The sequence below is a fragment of the Calidris pugnax genome, unplaced genomic scaffold, assembly GCF_001431845.1.
Source record: "Calidris pugnax isolate Ruff unplaced genomic scaffold, ASM143184v1 scaffold52, whole genome shotgun sequence".
Taxonomy (NCBI): domain Eukaryota; kingdom Metazoa; phylum Chordata; class Aves; order Charadriiformes; family Scolopacidae; genus Calidris; species Calidris pugnax.
The window spans coordinates 2,430,185-2,444,065 of record NW_015090811.1 but is presented as its reverse complement, the minus strand read 5'-3'; the positions used below and the strand labels follow the sequence as shown (position 1 = coordinate 2,444,065).

Here is a 13,881-nt window from a genome sequence, read left to right as displayed (position 1 = left end):
ACAGATGCTGTGGGTTTTTTTCCACCCCTTTATTTTCTCAGGCTGAGCCCAGAAATCTTCATGAAGCGACCGGTTGTGGAAGGAAATCGCTGGCGGCTGGACTGTATCCTCAAGCGGAAAGCAGTAAGTGAGCTCCAGTTGCCTTCACCCTGCAGAGAACCCTGTGCAAAGCGGAAAGCAGTAAGTGAGCTCCAGTTGCAGCCTTCACCCTGCAGAGAACCCCATGTGCCCTTCCACTTACAGGGGCACGCTAGGACTGGGGTGTTTGCCCCATTTATTTTGGTAGGGATGAGAGTTAAAGCTGGCCAGGCCTCATTTCAGATGGCCTCAGAAAACTACGTGTTTTGATTCGCTCCCCCAGTTTGGGTTTTGAAGAGCTCAGAGGCAGAAGGGTAGACCTTCTGGTTTCTCCTTCAAGTTCTCAGGTTTGGGTCATCTCAGCTTTGCATTATGGCTGCCCCGGGTCTTTGTGGGGGGCAAAGAGCAGTTGTCTGGTGCTCTCCTTGTGGCGTATGTAATTTAGAGATGAGGGAAAGACTAAGCATGTTGTGGTGGCTCTTGGTAGGTGGTTTGTACATTGCTGCCTTGTGCAGATCCTGTCTGTCATTACCACATATTGTGTCTCTGTGCTGCGGCTTCCTGAGCTGAAGCTGTGAGAGGTCTCCTCGGTCTGCCAAGAACATCAGGATGTCGTTAGCAAAAAGTCACTCAGTACCATCCAGAGGTTCATGCTAACTCACAGTAGCCTTCTCATCTGGTTTTCCATACTTAATACATTGCACAGGTCTTTGCTACAACTAAACACCAAAGTTCTTGGTGTTCACCCATCATTCCTTGCTGTAGTGAAGAAGAGCCTGTTGATATTAAACATCCTGGTGTCTCCCAGCCCCATTACCCCTGGTGGAGCTGTTGTCTTGCTCAGACCAAGCTGCCCAGAGCTCTTCTTGCCGTAGCTCTTTTCCTAGTTGCTACCGTTGGTATGTAATGAGTTGTAGTGAAGCATAAGAAAGGTCAAAGCCTGAAAGGTTTTTATGGTTTATTGTTATGTTTATTTCCAAGGGTAACTTAAATCATTAGAAAGGACTTCATTTTTTTGGTCATTAGCTCTTACCACCTATATGTCTCCTGGTTTTCTTTCTTCCTACCCAGCCCTTTTTACATTCTCGTGGCTCTTGTGGCCACTAAGAGGAGGAAGATCTTACCTGTCCCTTCTCAGGTGGAGATGCTGGTCATGAAGGTCCTGGTGTGTTGTTGTGGAGAAGGGATGTGAGGGAAAGGGCTTCAGCAAAGCACGAATAAAAAAAAATAAATACAAACACGGGCCGCATCACATTCCCTGGAGCTGGGCTGTGGTGCTCAACGTGTGTGCAAGGAGGTGATAAACATGACTTGGGGACTTGGACTCCTATTTGCATTGCCATGTTACCTGAGTTAATAAATGCTCGTGTTCAGTAGGCAAATGCTTGTATAGACTTGATAAGAGTTTTTTCCCCTCTGTTTTAATTTCTCCTTCTCTGCTGTTCCTCCTGAACAGAAAAGCTCAGAAGTGCTGCTGACCTGGTGCCTTTCTTAGCACTCCTGGTCAGGATTCCCATGCAAAGCTCTGTGCTGTTGCATGTTCTCCTTTCTTGGGCAGCACTTTGAGGTACGAGCAAGCAACTGCAACTACTTGCTATGGTTCTCTTTTCTTCAAGCGTTTTCATCTCAGAAAACAGTTTATTTTGTTGCTGGTTGTGCCCTGCTTTCCAATAGCACGTCTGAATCCAGACAGCAGAGAACATGTTTCGTGGAGCCCAGCTGAGCGTGAGGTATTTATGAGTGTGGGCTGTACTTTAGTCTTTCACCCAACCTGTGATAACACTGGTGTGGAAATGGCACTTTGCTCCACGTGTGCAGTGAGTCAGGAAGGGAAGCATGGCCAGGGAGGTCTCTTGAACTCCTGACTGTAGCTGATTTGGAAGTAGTTTCATTTTCTGGCAAATGAAACGTGGCCACGGGGCGTGCTCACTGGATGGAAGAATTTGGCTTTGTTTGTCACATTGACGTGGATTTTCTTATGGCTATAAATACCTTGTAAGAGACAGGAGTGTTTTAAGGTTAGTTCCTGGAAATACTTGCCTGCTCTCTTATTTGTGGCATTTCTTTGATTCAGTGGGGCAGTCAGCAAGCTGGTGTGTAGCTATTGGGGTAAGGCTGGCCCTTATGTATGTCTACTGCTGCCTTGGGCTTCTCTGGGCGCAGTGGGGAGCAGAATCACAGAATCTTCATGGTTGGAAGGGACCTTTGAGATCATCGAGTCCAACCACACACAAAAGGAAATATCATCCACAACTTGGAGACTGCTGAAGCTATCAGTTGCAGCTTTATGGAAATAGAAGCTTAAAAGGCTGTAGAAAGTTCAGGTCCCAAGTTCAAGTTCTTCTGCAAGATTTGAAGTCATACTGATTTACGGCAGCGGTTTCGGTTTCTGACCAGCATCTGCTGAAGTTTGGGAAGTACCTGGGAGTCTTGAAAATGCTTTAACAAGTGTCATTCAAAACCTTCCTGTAGATACCATTCCAGTTGGAAAAAGCACCATCCTTTGAGCCCCGCTCATTGTATTCCAGGAGCTTGTTTAGCTCTCCCAGCAGAAAGAACTTCCTTGCAGGTGTTGAGTTGGTTGCATCCCCATTGGGAGAGGAATGTCCATATGACCACACTGGTATCATTGCCCTGCAGAGGCTTTTAACTGTAGGCAAACCTCAGGGCACCAGGAAAACTGAACTTCAGTGGATGTGTGCAACACTATTATATGTGGAGTGACTCACATGTGCAAAATTTTGCCTCAAAGGATGTTTAAAAGGGGCTATTAAGAATGACCTGTTGGCAGGCCTTGGTGTAGCTCAGCTCTTCACACATGAATCTGGGTGCTGGGCCCTTCTGAACAGTTTTCCTGATCCACCACCATGTTGTGGGATTACGGTGGTGGATCTGGAAGAGCGTGATCAAGAGCAAGGCTGGATTTCAGTCTGCAGGCACAATGTGTTTACTGCCTCCCAGCTCTTCTTCGCTTCGGGAAGGGACTGTACCCACTGACACAGCTGCACACCATACGTTCCTCGTGTTTCTTTTTATTTCTGACAGCAACAAGGAGTGAGGATTTTTGTTATGCTGTACAAAGAGGTGGAGCTTGCCCTAGGGATCAACAGCGAATACAGCAAGCGGACGCTCATGCACCTCCATCCCAACATTAAGGTAATTGCGTGTGGGGCAGTGATGAGGGACATTTGCATTCGTTCACTCTTGATAGCGAGTGCTGACCCCTCAGGGTATTTAGGTGTGAGCTGGAAAAAACCAATGTGGGGCAGTGATGAGGGACATTTGCATTCATTCACTCTTGATAGCAAGTGCTGACCCCTCAGTGTATTTAGGTGTGAGCTGGAAAAAAACAGCAATTCCCACCATTGCAGTGGGAAGAGCCTGAGAATATGAGTATCATCCATACAGTGATTACCACATCTGGCAACTTCATTTCTTTAGGTTATAATTGAACATAAAATTGCTTATTTAGACTTGCCAAAGCAACTATTCATCTAATTCACAAGAAACATATTTCATGTGACAAGTTAATGGGGTTACATCAAATGGAAAATTACAATTTGAGAATGTTGTCACATTTCAGGATTTCTGTTCCTATATAGATGACGCGAGTCAACACTGGATGTTTAATGTTCCTGTGAAATGAACGTGAATGAATGTAAATGAACAGCATTGGGCTGTCCTGTGCCGTTACGCTGCTGCTCTGCCACCAAGCAGAAAATGAGTTGTGGCATATGAACCAGTAGATAAGGCCAGATCCAGTCTTTTGAAATTAGAGACGAGATATATATATATATTTTAATGAGGAAGAAGATATATGTTACTCATTAAGGTGACTAGCAAACTGCTAGAATAATAGATTTATTGTCACTTGATCAGTTGTCACGGTGGAGGGAAGCTTCCATTCACCATCATCCTTGCAGCAGGACTGGAAGGAGTAACTGGAAGATCCGTGCTAGCTGTGTAACGGGTTTTGGGGATCAGCCATGTGGAATTCTGTAGCTTTTTCCCCAGGAAGCTGGTCTAATGGCTCTCCTCTAAAATGAAAAAATAAAACTATATACTGTTTGCTTGGATATAGAAGTTGCTTTGCCATAAACACATGTCAGAAAAGAATCTCATAAACAAATGTCAAACAACTTGCTGATTTTAAATGCGGGGAAAAAAACAGCCGACTTCTCATTTCGCTTATGTAGTGACAACATCCGAAGTAGTGAGTCAGATCACCAATATGTTGTTTTCTTTCAGAGCAGGCTCTGTGTTTGAAAGCTCAGTTATTAGAGCTCTACTGAAAGCATGATTTTGTTTGTTGAAACAGTTTCCTTGACTCTAGTCCTCTTTTGAGCACTGTTGTTATAAGCCTGACCTGTCCCAACATGAGTAACCGTTGCCGCTCGGAAATACCCACGTCGTGGGGAAACACCTCCTTGCCAGTGAGGCTGAGCCCAACTCGGGAGGGATCATGGAGCTTCTGCAGGGAGGCATCTTCTAAAAACCTCCAGTGCTTTCCCCATCATTCCCAGCAGCCAAAAAGAAAAAGCTGGGCAGCTCTCTGGATGGAGGTGGAAACTGGGCAATGAGACTGAGCTTGAGCGCTGGTTCTTTCCCCAGGTGATGAGACACCCAGACCACGTGTCCTCCTCTGTGTACCTCTGGGCCCACCACGAGAAGCTTGTCATCGTTGACCAGTCGGTGGCATTTGTGGGTGGCATCGACTTGGCCTACGGCAGGTGGGACGATGACGAGCATCGCCTGACTGACGTGGGCAGCGTGAAACGAATGACGGCCGTGAAGTCAGTGTCCACGACCAACCTGGCAGTAAGCTTGGTCCAGCTGGTGGCCACCTTCAACATCTACGCATCGCGTTTGTGGTGGGGATGGTCAAGCTGTGTCCATTTCTAAGCATGGGGTTGGGTTTAGGAGATTTAAAGAAGAATAGTAATGGGAAGGAGGCGGTATGTGAGCATCGAATGATTCTTTAGGGCTAGATCCTGACCAGCCCTTGCTAGGGCATGGAGATAGATGGTGGGGTTCCCCCTGGAGCTTGGAGCAGCAGTTACAACATGGAGGTTATGTTCTTGATAAACTAGAAATGCACAGTAGGCACTCAGAGTGCTCTGAGCTTCTGGATAATCGGCCCCTTGCTTGCTGAGCTTTCTGCTAACCTGGTTCTGTGTGCATCCAGAGATCTCTAAAAAATTTAGAGAGGGGTAAATTTATGAGAATTTCAAGGGGAGTAATAATCTGGAAAAAACTTACGGGGCAGAAGAATGTACTGCTAGCACTAACATGTTTTTCTGTTGAGCCCCTCCTCAGTACAGACTTTCTCCCTCAAAAGCCTTGGTAGCTCCCACCAAAGTGTGTGTTTGTCACAGAGCAAAGTTTGGCTCGTGGTCATTTCTGGGCATTGATAAGCACAGTCACCTGTAATTAAAGGGGAACCTGTTCCATACATCACCTGCAGCAACGTCTTGTGTCTCTTAAGTCTGCAGCAGAGTCGTCTGAACATGTCCCCCTGCAGCTGCAAGCTCTGTCCCCAGAAAGCCACATTTTCCAGAGAAATGCGGACGATGCGCCGGACGTAGCAAAAATGAAAGGAGTTGGAAAATCCAAAAAGTTTTCCAAGTTTAGTATTTACAAGCATCTCCATAAACACAGCATGCACCACGCCGACAGCGTCAGCAGCATCGACAGTGAATCAAGTAAGTAATCTTTTTTCGACTAAACAACATATATAAAGCGTGTGCGGAGGTGGGTGTGTGGGTGGGTGTACATGCAGATTCACAGCATTTCTAGGGTAATGTGTTCTTTTGTAAGGAAGGAAAGTTGATGAATTTCTTAACGATCAGAGTAATAACTGTGTGTAGTCAATATGCAAATTTGAGTCACTGCGAAGGATACGAGGAAAGTTTTAAGTGGATTTTGCTTTTAGTTAATTTAGCAATTGTCGTGAGCCATCAGAGGATGCGATATGGTGTATGTGGTACTTCATGGTTATAGTGCTGGAAACTTTTTGTTCTGCAAGGAAGAACTTAATCTTCCATTTTTCAACTAGTATTTATTATAACAGGCTAAACAGTTTCTGAATGTGGTTGTCCCCTCTCACAGGCTGATGTTACCTAGGTTTAAATCAGTTCACTTAAATGGAAATATTCCCTAGAAAGGAGAGATTATTCAACAGCTGAATATTTGAATGCAGCTTTTAATTCATTATAACTGGGTTCAAAGCTAAAATTGCAAGGATCAGCTTGACATTTGTTCTAGCATGGAGTCCTTCCTGAAATCTGTTCCTGAAGCCTCAGCTTCTGAAGCTGTGTATTGCTCACACTGGGAACTTACTGGAGTTTCCATCACTCCCTGCAGAACTTCCTCCTGCCTCTGGCTGGAGGACACCTAATGGAGCATCGTTGGCCTTTGTTTCAGTCAGCTCAGGACACAGCCATGGCTTTGCTACTTCAATACATCTGTTCAGATTAAAACCAGTTGAGTCTTTAATTTGGTCCTTTGCCTGTTGGTCACTTGTAGCTTCAGCAAATTGATGTCTCTCTTGAGCTCCTGTCGTTCAAGGTATCTTCAGAGAGGACCAGGCACCAGCGTTAGCACAAGTGGAGACATGTCTTTTTTTTTGCCATAAATAGAGCATCTTGACTTTCTGCAGGTTACTGTAACCCCACTAGAAGTCAACCGAATATAATCCAGAGTTTAAAGCCCCATCTGAAAATGTTCCATCACCACACTGAATCCAAACCGGGGCTCGCTGAGCCTCAGGAGGGTAAGTGGAGGAAGGCAGAGATGCAGACCTCTTCAGGCTTTGGCTGCCCGTGTTTTTGCAGTGTAACAATGGTGAGAGTTAGGGTGGGTGCCAGGATCAGCCTTCGCTGCTTGTTGTTCTCTCAGCATCCTTAGCACTCTTCTGAGGACATCGTGGCAGAAAAGCCTTCTCCAGAAGCTTCAAAAACTGCAGCATAAATAAATAAATTTTTAAAAAAAACAACAACAAAAAACAAACCCACAAAAAAACCCCTAAAACAACAAAAACTGGAATGAAAAAACCAAAGACATCTGCAATAACGACAGCAGGGAACAGTTGAGGAAATAGCTCTGCTTCTGATATATGATTATTTCAGCAATTCTTGTAAAGGAAAGGGCTTGTGACTGGGATTGGGAACTTCTGCATTGAGTATTTTAAAATAAGCCTAATGCCAGAAGACAAATGCAAGCAGAGACAGGAAACAGCAAAGTGGCTGCTGCAAGACCTATGTTTGGATGAAGACTTGGGGAGGTCTCCCTTTTTGTCCCTTATTAAAGTCACTGAAAGCATACTCCATTGAGAAAGGAGTTGGGTGGTTATGAGGACTGAGCTCTTCTGATCTCTGGACCAACGGTGGAGGGACCTGTTTAAGTACTTCACTGAGATGCCTTTGAGTTCTGGTACAGGGCAAGGAGCAGTTCTTCAGCATATTCCTCTTGCTAATGTCTTCCTCTAAGGCATTAATTGCCAATTATAAAATACTACTTACAAAGTAGGGGCAGATGACAATGAAGAGATGCATTTGCATCATGGAAATGAAGTGCAGTCTCCCCTGTGGTCACCTCAAGCTCGTTTGTGGGTTTGTGTTCAGCCATGGAAGTTCAGTACATGAAGTGTGCTTCGGCCAGACGGTGTGTCCCATGTCCCACCCATTCCAGCATGCAGAGTCAGCAGTTCCCCAGCTCCACCTGGACTCTCACTAGAAGCTCAAGCTTCCCAAGGCAGCTGTGGTCCATACGTGTTGCATGGCATTTTTGGCATGGCTTGGCTCTGCTCGGCTCGGTGGGGTTACAGCAGGGCTTGCTTCATCTAAATCCATCTTGTTGCACTGCTGATAACGTGTATTTTGTTGATGTGTATTTTGTTGACCGTTGAAAGGGGGTTCTTTGCATGCTAAGGGGTTTTCGTGGTTACCTGGTGATGTGGTTGGGTTAGAAGACTTCTGCTGTTGGTGTGTTACTGTGTAATTATCACACTTGCATTGGGTACAGTGGCTGAAGGCTGCTCTCAGGGTCAGGAAATAGCGCTAGTTAAATGTTTATGCTCTAACCAACATCTTTGGTTTTCTTAGAAGAGAGGAAAAAGAGTTCACTCTGCACCCAAAATACGTGCTGTAGAGCTGTGGTCCTGTTAGGAGGGAATATCTCTGTCTACACAATACTTCAGACCATTTTAAATCACCCTCAACTTAGAATTCGGGATCCATTTGTTCAACATGTATCTGTCTACACAATACTTCAGACCATTTTAAGTCACCCTCAATTTAGAATTCGGGATCCATTTGTCCAACATCTAAATTGTATCAAAAGATGACATTGTTATTTGGAAAAACAAAATCAAACAAACAAACCCCGCAGTACTTAATGGGGGAACATGAGCTTTTTAATCATCTTGTTCTAGTTAATAAAGACTGGCTTTTGTTAGAGGAGATACACCCTGTTACAGAGGCAAAATAATACACCCTCTAGCAGAGAAGTCGGAATTAGTTCATTAGGATTCTAAAATATATTAAGAAGATAATAAATGTGGTGTTCCTGTACGTATATCCACCAAGGTCAGTCGCAGCTGGGAGTGGGCTGCCACATGGAAATATTTAGTTGCCATAGGACTGTGGAAAGACAAATGCTTATAGGGTGATTTTTGTAGTCCAATGTAGAGAGAATTCAGCCTCTGCTGAATTCTCTATATAACCTGTCCTGATTGTGTAACAAATACTAAATTAGGGAAGAAAAAAAAACTAACCTGCATCCTTTGAAAGCCCCAGGAAGACTAGGGAGAAAATAGCTTCAGCCAAGGGGGACGGGCAAACGCCACCAATGCTTACCCGTGGTAGTCAGTCTCACCAGGGTTATGTCATGGACAGCCTTGACTTTGGAGTGTGTGTTTTTGTTGTCTTGTTTGCCTGTGACAGATAAAGGATCCATCCGCAGCTTGAAGACGGGTGTTGGGGAGCTGCTTGGGGAAACCAGGTTCTGGCACGGAAAAGACTATTGCAACTTTGTCTTTAAAGACTGGGTTCAGCTTGACAAACCTTTTGCTGGTAAGTGCCTTTGCACCCTGGAAGTCATTACATTCCCCCAAGCCTCCTTCCACATCTTTTCAGTCTCAAAACGTATTTTTTTCCTGCTTCTGAGCCAGAGGTAATGAGGTTATTTTGGTTTGGCTGCTAGAAAGAAGCAGCAAAACTCCCCTTGAGAGGTTCTAGGGCCAATTATACAGTTACGGTCCATGGACTTGGACTGTGGGCAATTGCATGATAATTCATCTGCACAGCGCTCAGCGCTGTGTCCTGGAAGATTTGGTTTGAGAAGGGAGATGCTGGGCTTCTCCATATTCATGTCCTTTGTGCTTTCCTGTCCCGTAGACTTCATTGACAGATACACCACCCCGAGGATGCCCTGGCATGACATCTCCTCCGTGGTGCATGGCAAAGCGGCACGTGATGTGGCCCGACACTTCATCCAGCGCTGGAACTTCACCAAGGTGGGGTGTGGGCATCACTGCTGGGGAAACAGGAATAAATACATCCCCTGCCTCATCCTTGGTGGTTTTTTTATGTTATTCTCCTATCTTGTAACCTCTTCAAGGATTTTTTTTTAAATTTTTTTCCCCTGAGCAGATTATGAAGCCCAAATACCGGTCCCTGTCCTACCCGTTCCTGTTGCCAAAATCTCAGCAAACTGCTAACGAGTTGAAGTATCAGGTGCCCGAGGCTGTTCATGCCACAGTCCAGGTGGGTGTTGATGTTCTCCTGCTCACATACTCATAGGAGAGCTTGTTTTGCATCTTTCCAGCAGGAAGTGTTGATGCCTGACAGACCAACCCTCTGCAGAACTTGAGATTAAGATGAAAATAAGATGAATATAAGATGAAAAAACTCTTATTTGATTTATCTCATGGCATAGGTGGTAAGATCCTCAATTACAATGCAACTCTTTCAGTAGAGATGCATTATCATAGACTAGTTAGAGTTGGAAGGGACCTTAAAGACCATTGAGTTCCAAGCCCCCTACCCTGGGCAGGAACACCTCCCACTAGAGCAGGTTGCTCAATTAATTTATAGCTCCATCTTTGAGGTAGGAGGACAAAGCTGTATGCAGCACTCAAGTTGTGGGAACACCATGACTTTGTATAGCTGTGTAATTTTTTCTGCTGCTCTTCTCCTAATGCCTAACATTTGGTTTTTTTATGTTTTGGGAAAGCCTAATGGGTTGAAGTTGCCCACTTAATATTAATCTCAGATCTTTAGAGCAGTCTGCCAGGTTCCTGACGCCTCGCCCAGTGGTCAGCTGGAGCCCAGCCTTAAGTAGTCTCGGGGCTGTTGCTTTCTGCATTGAATTTCATCTTCATTTTATTACGCAGCCACTCAGCCCTGTGGGTCCTCTGCAGTTCTGCACAGTCAGCCCACAGTCTCGTTTGTGACAATCATCCTCACAGTCATAATTACCAAGATACCTATATATAAAAACCCAGTTAGCTATATCGAGCGCGTATATTGAATACTACTGTTACCCAGCAGAAACATGGACCTGTTGAAGAATAAAACGTCAAAATAGTTATGCTGAAGCAGCAAAACAATTGTGGGGCTCTGTGGATGAAAGATGTATGAAATAAGAGCAATTAGACCAAAAGCAGGAAAAAAATGCATGCCTTTGCTCTGTGTAAGGAGCGGTCCACCCAGATGACAGCAGCGCTTGGGGGAGCTTTGTGTAAGAAGATGCATTTTTCTGGGTTTTTGGGTTGCCAGGGCATTGTCTGCTCCTCCCCGCCTGGTGTGGGGGATCTCATGTCAGGGATCTCGGGCGTTTTACATCAGCCTCCAAAACAATGCTCGCAGCTTGTTGAGAAATAGTCTCACTTCAGGCATCGTTCCTGCTTCCCTGTGGCTGCAAATGCCTCCCCGGTTGTGTGCGTGACACCAGCTTTTTGGGAAACTTTCTTCCCATGGAAGTGAGGGGGTTTGTGTCCCCTGAGCGCACTCCAACCACAAAATAAGCCTCAGCTTCTAAATCATGGGGTTTGCTGTCACAAAAAGTGAAGTTCTGCTGATCACAGAACTGGAAGCAGTTCCCAAAGGAGAAACTAAAGCAAGCAGAGTCTGGGTCCAACTTCCTTTCAGTCTGTCCTGCAGAGCTGCTGGCTCAGGGCATCAGCCTGTGGGAGAGGAGGATGAAGCCCAAATGGTGACTGCTAACACCACAAACACCAGTGCTGAGTGATGGGGCAACTGGTTAAAAACTCATCACAGCGATGCTGTTCCTGCTGATGGGTTCCAGGAAATGAGGGGCTGTTCTCAGCAATGCCAGAAACAGCAAAAAGAGAGCAGGTTTGTCTTGTAAATTATTCACTTGAAACCACCTTGCTCATCTCTAATTTATGACAAATTGCAGCTTTTAGAGACCTGCCAGGTTTCTCCAGCCCCGTGTATGGCCAGATAAATAAAACTATATGCTGTTAGGCTGAAAACATGTTGCCCGATTCCCGGTGTGAGGGAAGGCTGTGGGGGAAGATGGTTTGAAGCACCCAAGCACGATGGAAGAGGTGAAGATGACTCCCCTGCCCAGCCTGGTGCACCCTGCTTGGGTGCAGGTCCCTTGGCCCCAGGCTGCTTGCAGCTGGGTGACAATCTTGGGATGATCTCCTCAAGCTCCGAGCCATGGTTTTGCGTGCACACACTGTAATTTTGGCTGTCTCCTCCATAATGCCCATGCTGGCCTGGTTTCCATCGATCCCAGGATGACACAAGTGCCTTGAGCATCCCTGAAGTCCCCACTGTGGGTCGGGGAGCGGCTTGGGCTCTCCTCCTGATGAAGGTTTCAGATTTGGCTACTGCAGGGGTGGGGAGAGGGTAGGTAGGACACCCCCAGCTTGGATCTGAACCCCATCCTTCTCCAGGTTGCCTTTTCCTGGGGGTCCTGGGGTGAGCATCAGGGTGTCCATCGGGGTGTCCCTGGGTGGCTCCTCCTTCCCTGCAGCCACCAGAATATCAGCCTCTGGCCTGTCCCATACATTAGTTTCAGACCAGAGAGCTGCAGGTGCTCACATCCTCTTTCAGTGGTATAGTCCCATGCAGAAATAAGCAGATACCCTAAAAATCTTTCACCAACCTTTTTGTCCAGAATAACTACTGTTCTTCTTCTTCTTGGCATTGGATCCTGTGCTGGCCACCAGCCATACCCATGTTAGCCCCATTTTGCTGCTTTGTAAGGGCTTTATAGGCAGAAATGATGGCCCCGAGGTAAAATCCAGCATCCAGTGGCCTGTCCCTGGCTGTGGGATGATTGAAGAAAAGCCTGGCTGCCAGTTTTCTTGTTTCTGAGCTAGTTTGCAAATCTGTCTTCAATTTGGGGGCAGATCAGAGGAAGGGCGAACACAAAGGATCTGTGGGGATGGCAGCGTTGCCGCAAGCCCCAGCCCCTGACCTGTCAGCAGCAGCTTCTGACCTCCTCGTACCATCTGGTTTTGCTCTCCTTTCTCAGAGGAGAGGAGCAGGAGGGCGTTCTGGGCCGGGTGGGGATGGCACTGACAGGGGCTTTCCCCTGGGCAGGGAGGGTGATGGCAGCCTGGGTGGGAACCCCTGCGGAGGTACGGGCTGGGAGGAGGGAGGAAAGGAGCCTCTCGGCTCAGACGTGGTCCCTCAGCCTCTTTGGTCTGAGGTTTCGGGGCTTTGCTTGCAATAACGATGTGATTGCACGTTGATTTTGCAAGAGTCAAACAACCGTCTGCCAAGGTGGTTTTTTTTCCTTCTATTTCCCTTCCAGAGTCTGCAGTTATCAGCCAAAGCCAGCGCCGCAAAAGATGTGACGTGGCGAGGCAATATCCAGCTCCTGATGTAAATACAATGAAAATTTAATGCTCTGGCAATGGCTAATGCCTTTGTCTCTTTGAAGTCTGCGTGAGAGCTTGCATTGTTCAGGATTTATGCACTAGCCCACAGCAAACATCAAATTTATTGCTATTGTCTTGGTTAAAGAAGTTAAAGAGATGACAATGCCTGACAAGAGCTGCTATTGAGGGACTGGAGGGAGAGGAGGGAAGGAGGATGAAGACGCCAGCTCTGGTTGGTAGGGGCTCATGAGGCCTTTTTTCCCTGGTAGAACAGGTTGGGTTTAAACCAGCTCACTTTAAATGCTCCGACAGGAACGGTGAGGTGTCCAGGCGTGAGAGATGAAGCACCAGTGATGAGGGAAGGTCTGTATAGGAAACTAATAGGGTTGTTATTTGTCTTTGAGTGCTGCAACCACAGCACAGTGGTTCCCATGGGGTGTGTATTGCACCCACACAGCGCTGCTGTCAGCGGCTGTGAAGCCACCAACCTCGGTGACCTTGTCCTGCCACCTCCTTGCCTGTGGCTGTGGAGCTGCACCATGGTCTGTGCTGGCCACTGAAGTGATCTGGGTTAAAAATGCCTTTATTTTAGAGGAGGTCCAAGCTGGAACACCTTGCACCCATTCTGCTGCCCTGGCCAGCATCTTCTGACACTTCTTCTTCCCTCCACGTGTAGATTTGAGGTTGTACCTGACGTAAGCTTTTTGGGTGATGCTGAGCCAACTTCTTAGGGTGAATGGTGGAAGGGTGAGGGCAGAAGGGTGGTGGTCCTGAACCAGTGGGCAGCCTGGTGTGGGGCAGAGAGCTAGGGTGCTGGCATGTGGAGGGGTGAAGAGGAAGGCAGGGAAGAGCAGGAGGATGATGCCATGGGGCTGGAAAGGGATGGTCCTGAGTGATGGGTCCGTTGCGTCAGGTGGGATCCCCGATTTGGAATAAACTTGTCT

The 13,881-nt window shown here is 46.7% G+C and overlaps 1 protein-coding gene across 1 annotated transcript in view; it reads left to right on the top strand.

Annotated features, from left to right (window-relative positions):
- The window catches only part of PLD1 (phospholipase D1), an 83,059-nt gene that overhangs the window by 53,078 nt on the left and 16,100 nt on the right, over positions 1-13,881 (top strand). Inside the window, exons 14-21 of the mRNA XM_014938832.1 lie at positions 42-123; positions 3,124-3,234; positions 4,690-4,896; positions 5,564-5,780; positions 6,737-6,850; positions 9,021-9,149; positions 9,474-9,592; positions 9,729-9,842. Coding sequence (XP_014794318.1) covers positions 42-123; positions 3,124-3,234; positions 4,690-4,896; positions 5,564-5,780; positions 6,737-6,850; positions 9,021-9,149; positions 9,474-9,592; positions 9,729-9,842 — 1,093 coding nt within the window. The remainder of the gene's footprint in view (positions 1-41; positions 124-3,123; positions 3,235-4,689; positions 4,897-5,563; positions 5,781-6,736; positions 6,851-9,020; positions 9,150-9,473; positions 9,593-9,728; positions 9,843-13,881) is intronic.